The 12,795-nt window shown below is 44.5% G+C and overlaps 1 protein-coding gene across 3 annotated transcripts in view; it reads left to right on the forward strand.

Moving 5' to 3' along the window:
• Positions 1 to 12,795, forward strand: part of LOC141100202 (uncharacterized) — a 144,772-nt gene that overhangs the window by 94,722 nt on the left and 37,255 nt on the right. For all 3 annotated transcript variants that reach the window (XM_073588545.1, XM_073588544.1, XM_073588546.1), the window contains one exon: positions 717 to 869. In XM_073588545.1, the coding sequence (XP_073444646.1) occupies positions 717 to 779 (63 nt within the window). In that variant the 3' untranslated portion in view covers positions 780 to 869. The remainder of the gene's footprint in view (positions 1 to 716; positions 870 to 12,795) is intronic.

The raw sequence follows: 12,795 nt of genomic DNA on the forward strand, positions 1-12,795 counted from the left end.
TACAGCTTGCGTAGATCTTGTGCTCAGGCTTTATAGCTGCTTTTTGATGGGCCTGTGAGCAGTCCTCCACAATATCCAGGAAGTTCAGTCTCTTGGCTTAGCTGGTCAGGTAATGGAGGGGCAGCAGGTGAATCATCTGGTTGCATTGGAGCAGTGTGGTAGTGTGCTCTCCAAGCAGGACAAACAAATGAGATGTTCTGAAAGAACTGCTGGTGTTCCAAAAGGAATGGATCCTCCTTCTCCTTACTGTGTGGTACAGGTGTCTCACTTGTCACATGCTCATCAGTAGCATTTTGAGTACTGATCTTTAGTGGTGATGTCATTTTCCCAGATTCTACTTCTTCCCAATTAATTGAAGTGAAAAAGTCATGCTCACGTATGTTTCCTTCTATTCCTAACCTCGGAGACTTGTCGTTACAAAACAGACCCAGTACCAAGTCTACAATTGTAGGGTTAAAGTATTCAAATGTTTCTCGGTCATCGATCATGTCAATGATTGTTGTGAACATCCCTAGAGGTCCTGGGATGGCGACCAAACCATTGATAATTATGCCTAAACTAGACCAGTCTTCTTCAGCAAGATATGGTTCGCCAATTATTTTTTCCAGTGCAGTGGTTCCATCAAAGTCTCCTTCTTTTGTCATTATGGATGACAATCCAAAATCTGTGATTTTAATGTGGCCTTGGCTGGTTAACAGGATGTTTTCATATTTCAGATCTCCATGAATGATGCCGTTGGAGTGGAGGAATTGTATTCCACACACTATCTCCGCCACTAGAAATTGTACGATGCAGAGGCTTAGCGGTGCTCTCTCTTCAACCAGGTCAAGGAGGGTCCCGCCAGTGACTAGCTCCATGACATAGTAGAGGTAGGTATTAGTATGAAAAGCTCCATAGCCGTGAACTAAAAAGATGCTCTTGTGAGTCATCTGCAGGATTTTGCTTTCTGCTATTACTTCTTCTTTCCATTGCATAGCTTCTTTTTTAACAATTGCTTTTACGGCAACACGCTCTTTTTGAATGGACTCTGTTGCCAGCATCACCACCCCACTGCAACCTGATCCAAGAACATGATGAATAGTGAATTTGTCCACTGTTAATGGCACCGTGGCTATTTCTCCTTCTTCTGAGGTCTTTGTATGAGAATGTTCAGTGTCTAGTTTTGCTTTTTTCATTGACACTAGATATTGTTCATCAGATGTAATGCTGGATCTGCTCTCTATGTAGGGTCTTTTTATGCCACCTTGGTGCGTCACTGTTGCTTTTTCTTCATTACACACAACAGGTTTTTCAATTGATTTTTCCTCTGTTGCATTTTTTATTGTTGGGTTTTCAACAGGTGCACTATGGTCTTCTACTTCCCATTCGCAAGATCCACTCTGATTTTCTGGGGTGTCTCTTAAATTCTGGTTTCCCAACAGTTGCCTTCCTCTTTTTATTGTGGAGGCTTCCATCTTCCTTATGGATCCTACTAACCTTCTCCACTGGTTCTGCAGTCCTTGAAGAAGGGAGTGTCTTTTCGGTAGATGAATAGTAGTTTCAGGTTTGCTCACCTGATGGCTACATCCTTCCTCTGGATCCTCTATGTCAGGACCTGTTGGTGTTTCCTTCTCTCCGCTATTACTCTCTCCTTTTGAAGATGTTGTTTGTTTTTTTCTTCTTCTACAACACCACATGTTGAGTCATAGACATCAACAAGGCGCTAGTAGAAAAGAGACAAAAAAAACGCAAGTAGCAAGCACTAGTAGCAAGCTAGCCGCAGCGAGATCTTTCCTCACAAAGCTGCTGAGGAAAAACACTAATGGTTCTAATGGTCACTGTGCTGCTACTGGAATCATCATCATCATTGTGATGTCATCATCATTGTCATGTCATCCGTGCAGCCACAGGCAGGTCACATTTCTCATTCGCCAAGTTTCAACCCGTTTGATCCGGTTTAATCTGGCATTTTGTATGCTGACAAACACAAATTATTAACACTAAAATAAAATGACCACAATCTGTTATGTGATATTAATGTAAGGGTGAAACGTATCGGACTTGCTGCCAATAGAATATGAAGAGTGATTTCTTGAAGCATTGAATCTACTCATCTTTTATTGAGAATATTTTAAATGGTGCTCATACACAAAGCAGTTTTTGTCTCCTCACCAAATTCTTCATCATCTGCCTAAAGATATTAACCCCTTAACGACCAGGGGTATTTTTGGTTTTGCATTTTCATTTTTCCCTCCCCTTCTTTCCAGAGCCATAACTTTTTTATTTTTCCATTTATATGGCCATGTGAGGGCTTATTTTTTGCGGAACGAGTTGTACTTTTAAAAGACACCATTGGTTTTAGCATGTCGTATACTCGAAAACGGGAAAAAAATTCCAAGTGCGGTGAAATTGCCAAAAAAGTGCAATCCCACACTTGTTTTTTGCTTAGCTTTTTTGTTAGGTTCACTAGATGCTAAATCTGACCTGCCATTATGATTCTCCAGGTCATTACGAGTTCATAGACACCAAACATGTCTATGTCCTCTTTTATCTAAGTGGTGAAAAAAAATTCCAAAGTTTGCTAAAAAAAAAAAAAATTGCGCAATTTTCCGAGACCCGTAGCGTCTCCATTTTTCATGATCTGGGGTCGGGTGAGGGCTTATTTTTTCCGTGCCTGACTGACGTTTTTAATGATACCACTTTTGTGCAGATACGTTCTTTTGATCACCCGTTATTGCATTTTAATGCAATGTCTTGGTGACCAAAAAAACATAATTCTGGCGTTTTGAATTTTTTTCTCGCTACGCCGTTTAGCGATCGAGTTAATGCTTTTTTTTTATTGATAGATCGGGCGATTCTGAAGGCGGCGATACCTAATATGTGTATGTGGAATTTTTTTTTTACTGTTTTATTTTGATTGGGGCGAAAGGGGGGTGATTTGAACTTTTATGTTTTTTTATTTTTTTTTTTATTTTTAAACATTTTTTTTTTTTTACTTTTGGCATGCTTCAATAGCCTCCATAGGAGGCTAGAAGCTTGCGCAACCCGATCGGCTCTGCTACATATGGGCGATGAGCAGATCGCCCATATGTAGCAGATTAACTGCTGTGCTTTCAGCGCCGACCACCGGGTGGCGCTGAAAGCGATATGCCTGGAACAACCATAGAGGTCTCATAGAGACCTCTGGTTGTCCAGGCAACATGACGCCGACCCCCGATCACGTGACGGGGGTCGGCGATGACGTCATTTCCGGCCCGGCGGCCGGAAATGCTATTTAAATGCCCGCTGTCAGCTTTGACAGCGGCATTTAACTAGTTAATAGGCGCGGGCGCACGGTGATTCCGCTCGCGCCTATTGCGGGCACATGTCAGCTGTTCATAACAGCTGACATGTCCCGGCTTTGATGCGGGCTCAGCGCCGGATCCCTCATCAAAGCAGGGGAGATGTCTGATGACGGACTGTGTCCGTCATTGGACATTAAGGGGTTAATGGAACACTTCGGTCAAAACCAATATTACGCGTGACATGGTGGTGGTATTTGTCCCCTAGTTTTTGCATCCTGATATTTCCTCTTGCTACATATTTATCACGTTAACATCTTGTGGCTGCTGTCTCTATGTCTCCATTTCTTTCAGGCTTGTGTTTTAGTCTACATTATATTTAATGTGTCTCTTTAAAAGAGAACCTTTTAATATTTGCAGGGAACCTTTCCAGTCAACATGTGCTCAGATCTACCAGGAGAATAACATAGAGCAGTCAGAGGCGTAGCTCTTGTTTTGGTTTGGGGTGGGGGGGCGAAACTTCTGAGTGGGTCTCCAAATGTCACCATGTCACCAAACAGCACAGTGAGTGTCTGCAGACCTCTATACAGGCCCTCTCACTGATTCCAAGATTGTAGACACCTGTGATGCTAATAAGTGGACACACCTTGATTTAGCATGTCCCTTTTGTCACATTATTTTCAGGGGTACCATCATTTCTGTCCAGGCCTATTTCATTAGTTTTTTTTTTTTTTAAATTCTGTGGAAGCATGATCGAAAAGCATTGTCTGACATTGCATTTGTTCCTTTTTGTAGATTTTTTTTAAATTTATTCTTCTGTCAGATTCAAGTTATTTCTGTGACTATTGTGGGTTTGTCTGTCATTAAACGAGGGGTACCAACAATTTTGACCACGTGTGTGAGAGATAACAGTACAGTTATAGATGGTGACTTACAGAGGACATTCTTTTTGATGGAATCATTTACTTTTTACGCTTTTCCATCTGGCCCAGACCGACATGACAACTTCTCCAGCCAGGACTCAACTGCAGAGATTCCAACAAAGACATTTCATGTCTTATATTTTCAGCATCGTCACTATCTATTCGTAACCTGCACAAACCCCTCATCCTACTGATACCCCAATACTAAGCCGCTGCTGCCGTATATGACCCTATTACTGCACCTTCTGTGTGGTTATGTGTAACCTCTGAATTCTAAAGCATCCCTCTAGAATATAGTAATGCCGGATGTAAGTGCCCTAGAAAACAGTGTCCATATTTTGTCCCCTAGAAAGTAATAATGCTCTCTGTGTGCCCCTGACAGTCACAGTTACCTGAGTTACCATATAAAGATAAGTGCCCAATTTACATTTAATAATGTCCCTAGTTTCCTCCTGTACACAGTATGATGCTCTCTTATACACAGTCTAATACCCCCTCACTGTATGTATACTGACCCCTTAGTATGCCCAAACTGTTTGATGGCTCCAACACTGTATGATGGCCCCTTCACTGTGATCCCCACACTGTATGATGGCCCCCAAGATAGCCTCCATATAGTATAATGCACCTCACATAGGACTCCATATAGTATAATATACTGCCTCCATATATTATAATGCAGCCCCCCATAGGCAAACTCTATATAGTATAATGCACTCCCAAAGGACAGACTCTACATTGTATAATGCAGCCCCCAATAGGCAGACTCTATATTGTGTAATGCATTCCCTATAGACAGACTCTATATTCTATAATTCAGCCCCCATAGAGGAGAGTAATATAGTAGTAGTGACATCATCATGACCCCTGTCAGTGTCTACGTCAGGGACGTCAGAAGCCGTGAGGGGTATGACGGGAGAGGAAGTGTAACGCTCCCAGTCTCATCAGTGTGGTCAGCTGTATCGGCATCCAGCCAATACAATTGAACTTGTGATGACTGTTGTGTGGGGCCCACTGCTGGCACCGTCTAACCCTTCCTGCTCAAGGGCTCCATAGCGGCCAAATGGCAAAACAGGGAGATCGTGTCGCCCTGCCGCAGAATGTAACTGTGTAGCTCCAGGTGGGCCCCCTCAGAGCGAAGGGCCTGAGGTGACCACCCCCTCTACCTATCCCAGTAGCTATGCTACTGAGAGCAGTTATAGATGAGGAGACTAATATATTGTGAAAATATAATATTGTCCTGCAGGCTCTGTGTTATTTATCTCTGCAAGTTTGAAAAAAGCTGGTCTGGTTTATCAAAAATCTGTATTAAAAAAAAATTATATATATTAACAATTGTGGCTATTTTATATGAACCCCTTCATGACTCCCAATTTAGCGTTTTTTTCTCCCCCCCTCCCAGAGCCATAACTTGTTTATTTTTCTGCCCACCTAACCGTATGAGGGCTTGTTTTCTATGGGACGAGTTGTACTTTTGAATGACACCATTCATTCTAGCACATAATGTACTTTCAAGAAAAGAAATTGCACGTGCCTTGAAATTGCAAAAAATTTCCAGTTGCACAAATTTGGTTTTATTTTCCATGGTTAGTATATGGTAAAATTGACCTCTTGATATGTTTACATACATGTAAAAAAATTTTTAGACATTGTTGGTAATTGGTTCAAAAACAAATTTAGCATGTTGTTTAAAAAAAAAAAAAAAATTCTATTTACGGTATATATTTTGCCGCCATTTTCCGACCCCCATAACATTTTCATTTGTTGGGATCTGGGGCTGTGTAAGGGTTTTTTTTTTTTTTTACTCCCTGAACTGACGGCGTATGTGAAATGCCGACGTCACAGATTGACAACGGCCTGGACATTATAACAGCGTGACCGTTAGAGGTAGATGATCATAAACCAGGAAAGATGAGGGCTCAGTTTACCAGCATGCATCAAAATCAAGGACACAACATATGACATAAATGTACATCATGTGTTGTGAAGGGGATAAAAGAGTTGTATGCTTTCATACTTCTCTGCATTATTCCCCTTCCAATCCCTTGTTCAGCTATGGGATGTGTCCTTCTTGGTCTTCTGGTGAGCTATGAAGTGACCCAACTCCTCCCGTGGTGATCTATGATTACGTCAGCCAGCAATGTGGGTCTCTGTCTCTCTCAAGTGTACAGCCTACAGTCCCTCTGTTGATAGGACATAATCAGATTTAGGCACTAAAAGAGGCATTCAGCCCTATGTCTACATCACATGCATAGACCAACAACAGCTGCTTCTTTTGTGCATATAGTGTGATGGACAAGAAAGGAGACAAAAGGATGTCTTCAATCAGTCCCTCTCCATCTCCACCTCCACCTTTTATCTAATAGGATATCTTTAGTACCTCTCACTCAAACACTGAAAACTTCAATAATGCCCTGTACTACCTATAGTTAGTACAGTGCATTATTGACCCTTCCATGTCACCATGAAATGGACAAAAAAATACATGTTTTTCTAATTGTTCCAAAAATGTAAAACTAAAAAAGCCCAAATCTCATCTTTTAACAATAAATAATGATTTACTTGAGAACCCTGCTAACAGAAATATTAAAATCAATGTCATAATTGCTGTTTTTGTTAACCCCTTTACTTTCCAAGCCCGTTTTCACCCTAAAGACCAGGCCAAATTTACAATTCTGACCAGTGCCACTTCATGAGGTAATAAATCTGGAACGCTTCAACGTATCCCACTGATTCTGAGAATGTTTTTTGTGACATATTGTACTACATAATAGTGGTAAAAATTATTCGATATGACTGGTGATTATTTGTGCCAAAAAATGGGAAATTTTGCAAAAATTTGGAAACCTTCAAAATTTTTAATAATAATCTTTATATAGCGCCAACATATTCTGCAGCGCATTACAGTTTCACAGTTTCAAACACAAGTCATAGGTACCAACGTTAGCAATACAATTAAAGCAAAATAAACCAACTCTGCTTGTGAGAGCTTACAATCTACAATGAGGTGGGGAGATACAAAGTACAGGTGTGTGTTTACAATGATGTATATACAATGATGGTCCAGCCATCTTGAGGGAGTGAAGGATAGATGGAGATAGTGAATGGGCTACACACACTTACACATAAAATGACTGATTAGTGACCGTGCTAGGTCGCTCTGAACAAATGTGTTTTGAGGGAGTGCCTAAAACTATGCAAATTGTGGATGCTCCTAATTTCTTGGGGTAGAGCATTCCAGAGGATTGGCGCATATTCCTCGCCAATGGTTACACCGATGCCTCTACCTTGTGCCAGTCATTACACTGGCTACCCATCTACTCCAGAATTCAGTATAAACTTATTACTCTCACCCACAAAGCCCTCCATGGCTCCGCACCACCCTACATCTCCTCCCTTGTTTCAGTATACCACCCAACCCGCGCCCTCCGTTCTGCTGATGACCTGAGGTTAGCATCCTCAATAATCAAAACCTCCCACTCCCGTCTCCAAGACTTTACACATGCTGCCCCAATTCTTTGGAATGCACTTCCCAGATCAAAATGAGTAGTCCCCAATCCCCACAATTTTAAGCGTGCCCTGAAAACGCATTTATTCAGACTGGCCTACCGTCTCAACACATTAACCTAATCTATCCCTGTGTCACAGCCAAAAGTTTTACCATAACCACGTTCCCCGCATCATGTTCCCACATGCTTTATGCATCCATTAGCCCTCTGTGTCTGTACTGTTACACACTTAACATTATGGCTGATCCATACAATCAGGGAAATTGTTACCACCCACCTTTTGTGTCTACCTTTTTCCTCATAGATTGTAAGCTTGGGAGCAGGGCCCTCATTCCTCTTTGTATCTGTTATGATCTATGTGATTATTGTTATGCTGTAATGTCTATTGTCTGTACAAGTCCCCTCTGAAATGTAAAGTGCTGCGGAATATGTCGGCGCTATAGAAATAAAATTTATTATTATTAAGTCTTGGAGTCGCTAGTGGGAGGTACTGATTAGTGCAGCGTTTAGTCGAAAGTCGTTTGCAGAGCGCATTGGTCGGTTAGGCCGATAGACAGAAATGAGGGAGGAGATGTAGGGGGGTGCTGCACTGTGGAGAGCTTTCTGGGTGAGAACAAGTACTTTAAATTGGATCCTATAATAAATGGGCAGCCAGTGTAACGACTGGCGAAGAGCGGATGCGTCTGAATACCGATTAGCTAGATAGACGACCCCGGCTGCTGCATTAAGGATAGACTGGAGAGGGGAAAGTCGAGTGAGGGGCGACAGTGAGGATTTTTGCTGTTTCCATGGTGAGAAAAGGGCGGATTCTAGAGATGTTCTTTAGGTGTAAGCGGCAAAAGATTTTACATGGGATGTGAAGGAGAGATTGGTGTCAAACGTAACACCCAGACAAGCAGCGCCTGCTGCCGGGGTGTTATTATATTGCCACCCACGGAGAGGGAAATGTCAGATTTAGGGAGGTTAGTAGACAGGGGGGCAGAAGAAGTTCAGTTTTGGAGAGGTAGAGGTTTTAAATCAGCACAATTTGTGAAACATTTTTTTTTGTGGGATTTTTTTTTTTTTTTTTTTTTTTCCCCAACAAAATTTTCAAAACCATTTTTTTTTTTTTAAGGGAACACATCCCATGTAAAGTGACTTTGAGGGCTACATATGACAGAAAATACCCTAAATTGACACCATTTTAAATACTCCACCCCTCAAGTTGCTCCAAACCACAAGAAGTTTATTAGCCCTACAAGTGCTTCACAGGAACTGAAGCAATGTGGAATGCAAATAAATGAACATTTTTCCAAAGATTTTAGTTTAGACCCAATTTTTCGTTTTCACAAGGGTAACGGGAAAATGAACCCCAAAACTTGCTGTGCACGGAGAAAAAAATGAACATTTATATTTTTCAAAGATTTTACTTTATACCCAGTTTGTAATTTTCGGAAGGGTAACGGGAAAATTAACCCCAAAATTTGTTGTGCAATTTCTCGTGAGCATGCCGATACCCCATATGTAGGGGAAAACTACTGTTTGGGCGCACAGTAGGGCTTGGAAGGGAAGTAGTACAGTTTCTCTTTTTGAACGCCAAATTGGCCGGAATCGAGAGCGGACGCCATGTTGCATTTAGAGAGCCCCTGATGTGCCTGAATAGTAAAAACACCCCCCAAGTGACCCCACTTTTTTAAACTAGAGCCCTTCAAGGAAACACAATACATCCCTCAGAATATAATACCAAATAATATTCTCAAGTAATAGAATAGTGCTTCTCACTGTGCTCCACTGGCATACAGCCAACGATGGCAGACCATGCAGCTGCTGAGGCCTGGTGCCAGTGCAGGAGCCGCTTCCCCCAACACTGTATCAGCATCCTGGATGCCAATAAAATTGAAAGTAATAATGAAATAGCGAGCGCCACCTTACTCCTCTAACTTCTTCATTCTCCTTTGACGTCTGACGTCTCAACATTGTGGGTGCAATGATGTCACTAGATGGCGCCTGCTGTGCTGAGATGTGCAGTGCTTCAAAACGCTCACTGCGGAAGAAGTAGAGCGGAGTATTGTATTTTTTTTTACATTGTGGTGACCATTCATTTTTATGCAACTTTTAAAGCCCAAAGTATAAATGCATTGCCAAAATCTCTATATATAAAACTGATTGTGTGTGTGTATATATATATCAACCAATCACGAAGCATCTTTCATTTCACCAGAGCTGTTTAAAAGAAGCTGAGCTGTGATTGGTTGCTAGGACGAACAGTTTTCTCACTGCATGACAATACCTCAGCAGACAATGACATGGTGGGAGAAATCTAGCATCCCTGGGAACATAAGCTCCAGCCATCGTCTGCCCCCGCAGAAAGGAGCAGAGAGACAGAAATGAATCCCCCCTCCCTGCCCATATCCCAACCACACATCCTCCATCCCATAGGCACATCTTCCCTCTTAAAGGGATCATTGGTATGCAAGTCAGGGCAAATCCATCCAGCGTTCTAGTTTGACGCCAGGCCTCTCTTAAAGAGATCCCCGATATGGAAGTTGGAACCGTTCCACTCGGCGCTCTGGTTCTGACCCCAGGGTCTCTTAAAGGGATCCCCGGTATGGAAGTCAGGGCAGTTGCCTTCAAATGCTCTGGTTCTGATCCCAGGCCTCTATTAAAGGGATTGTTAGGGACGGCGGAACGCACTAAATAATAAATAATAATAAGTGCGTTCGTTGCCCGGGGTCCACCGTACAGAGGTGTTACACTGCTGCTAGGTAATGGCAGATGCCCAATATGGCGGTATAACGCACGCGGGTTGAACGTCATCTGGTGAGCACTGGGCGCCCTCTGTTACTTCACAGAGGCGCCGTAGCGTTAAACACAAATGCCGAGCCTGTTGAACTAACAGGTCTCAGCGGATTGCACGCAGCGACAGACGCTGCCACTATATGACAATGCCGGGTAGCAGGCTCACTGTCGGACGCTAGTACTGTGGATCGTATGCACTGGGGCCTGTAGCTTGCCACTGACTGGTGCTGACTCTATCACTAGTTCCCTATCCACACACGTAATATCAGAGGGAGGGGAATCTTAATGAGTCATTTGCAAGTCCATGTTTTCGTCATCTTTCACACAGTTAGCAACTAGAGTCTATACTAGCGCATGGCCGAGCGGCCATGGGAACCTTTTATAGCCAGGACCTTCTGGAAGCTTCCAGATCCCTGAGATGGACCAATCAGATCTGGAGAAGGACCTGAGCATGTGATTCCCGATCCCCAATGGGAGATCGTCTCGTGAGCATGCTCAGTGGAGCGACGGAAGGACTTAGCCTCTGGAGTCACTTGCTGCTGATCAGCCTGCGTTGCTATTGCCGGCCCAGAGGTGGCAGCAACAGCCAGACCCACAGAGCTGGTCTGAGCAGAGCGTCGGGAACGACGGGGCTGCTGAGCAGGCTCCTCTGTGGTCGGTGGAGAATGGGAAATTGAATGCAAGGCTTTGGATTCCCGCTGTGCAGCTGCAGGAACCCGACGGCTAACATTACCCCCCTCCTAGGGCCCCCTCCCCTCTGAGCCTCGCTACGCTAAAATGCCGCGAAAAGGAGCGGGGCGTGGATGTTCTCCACTAGTTCCCAGGTCCGGGCCTCTGGACCATGACCCTTCCAATCCACCAAATAAAACTTTTTGCCATGCACCACCCTGCGTCCCACAATGGCGTTGACCTCAAACTCATCCGAAGACAAGTCTGATGTCCCAGCAGATGACTCGGAAAACCGGGACATGTGAACAGGTTTGACAAGGGACACGAGGAAGACGTCAGAGATGGCCAAGTGTGGTGGAAGAGCCAGACGGTAGACCACCGAGCTGATACGCTTGAGGATTTTGCAGGGACCAATATATCGCGGAGCAAGCTTGGTGGACTCGGCCCGAAGCTTGATATTTCGGGCAGAGAGCCACACCAAGTCGCCAGGGGCAAAAGTTGGAGCGGGGCGCTCTCCTTAAAGGCTTGAATGGCATCCTGGGTGCGATCCTAAATGTTGCGAGCCTCCACTGCCCAGTCCGCCACCCTGGAATCAGTGGAAGACACTGGCATCGGGACGGGGATGTACGGATGCTGGCCGTAATTAAGAAGGAACGGCGTCTGACCAGTGGAGTGAGCCACTGCATTATTCAGGGCAAATTCGGCCCACAGTAGTAAGGATGCCCAGTGATCCTGCCTGGCCGAAACAAAATGTTGCAAGTACGTGACCAGAGTTTGGTTGGCTCTCTCAACCAACCCATTCGTCTCGGGATGATAGGCGGAGGACAAGTTTAGCTCGATACTGAGTAGATTGCAGAGCTCCCTCCAAAACCGAGACGCAAATTGGGGACCTCAGTCACTAACTATTTTGTCCGGCATACCGTGCAAACAAAATACGTGCTTTATGAACAGTGTGGCGAGACCACGAGCGGAAGGCAACCGTGCGAGTGGCACCAGATGCACCATTTTAGAAAAATGATCGGTGACCACCCAGATGACCGTGCTGCCACCAAATTTGGGCAGGCCGACCACAAAATCCATGCCAACCATCTCCCAGGGTCTATCTGCCACCAGCAGGGGATACAGTAACCCAGCCTGCCTCTGCCTGGAGGACCTGTTCCGCACACAAGAGACGCATGCCTGAATGTATTCTTTCGTGTCCCGAGCCATGTGCGGTCACCAATTAGACCTTGCCAGTAGTTCTGTGATCCGCTTATTGCCAATGTGACCACCCACCCTGGACGCGTGTGCCCACGCGAGAACCTCTGGCCGCAGGCGAGGAGAGACAAAGGTCTTGCCCGGTGGTACTGACTCAAGAGCGAACGGGGGCCACGGTCCTCAGACTCAGTGGGGACGATTAACCGAGGCTCAGCATCCTCCTCCGTCGAGACCACCGAGCGAGAGAGAGCATCAGCCCGGACGTTCTTCTCACCGGTCAGATAGTGCAAGGTGAAGCGTCAGAAGAAGAGCGACCACCTAGCTTGACGAGAATTCAAGCGCTGGGCTGTTTGTAAATAGACCAGGTTTTTATGGTAAGTGTACACCTGAAAGGGGAACCGGGCTCCCTCCAGGAGATGTCTCCACTCGGAAAAGGACAACTTCATTGCCAACAACTCC

The sequence above is a fragment of the Dendrobates tinctorius genome, unplaced genomic scaffold, assembly GCF_039654945.1.
Source record: "Dendrobates tinctorius isolate UK_male_01 unplaced genomic scaffold, ASM3965494v1 ptg000103l, whole genome shotgun sequence".
In the NCBI taxonomy this organism is placed as follows: domain Eukaryota; kingdom Metazoa; phylum Chordata; class Amphibia; order Anura; family Dendrobatidae; genus Dendrobates; species Dendrobates tinctorius.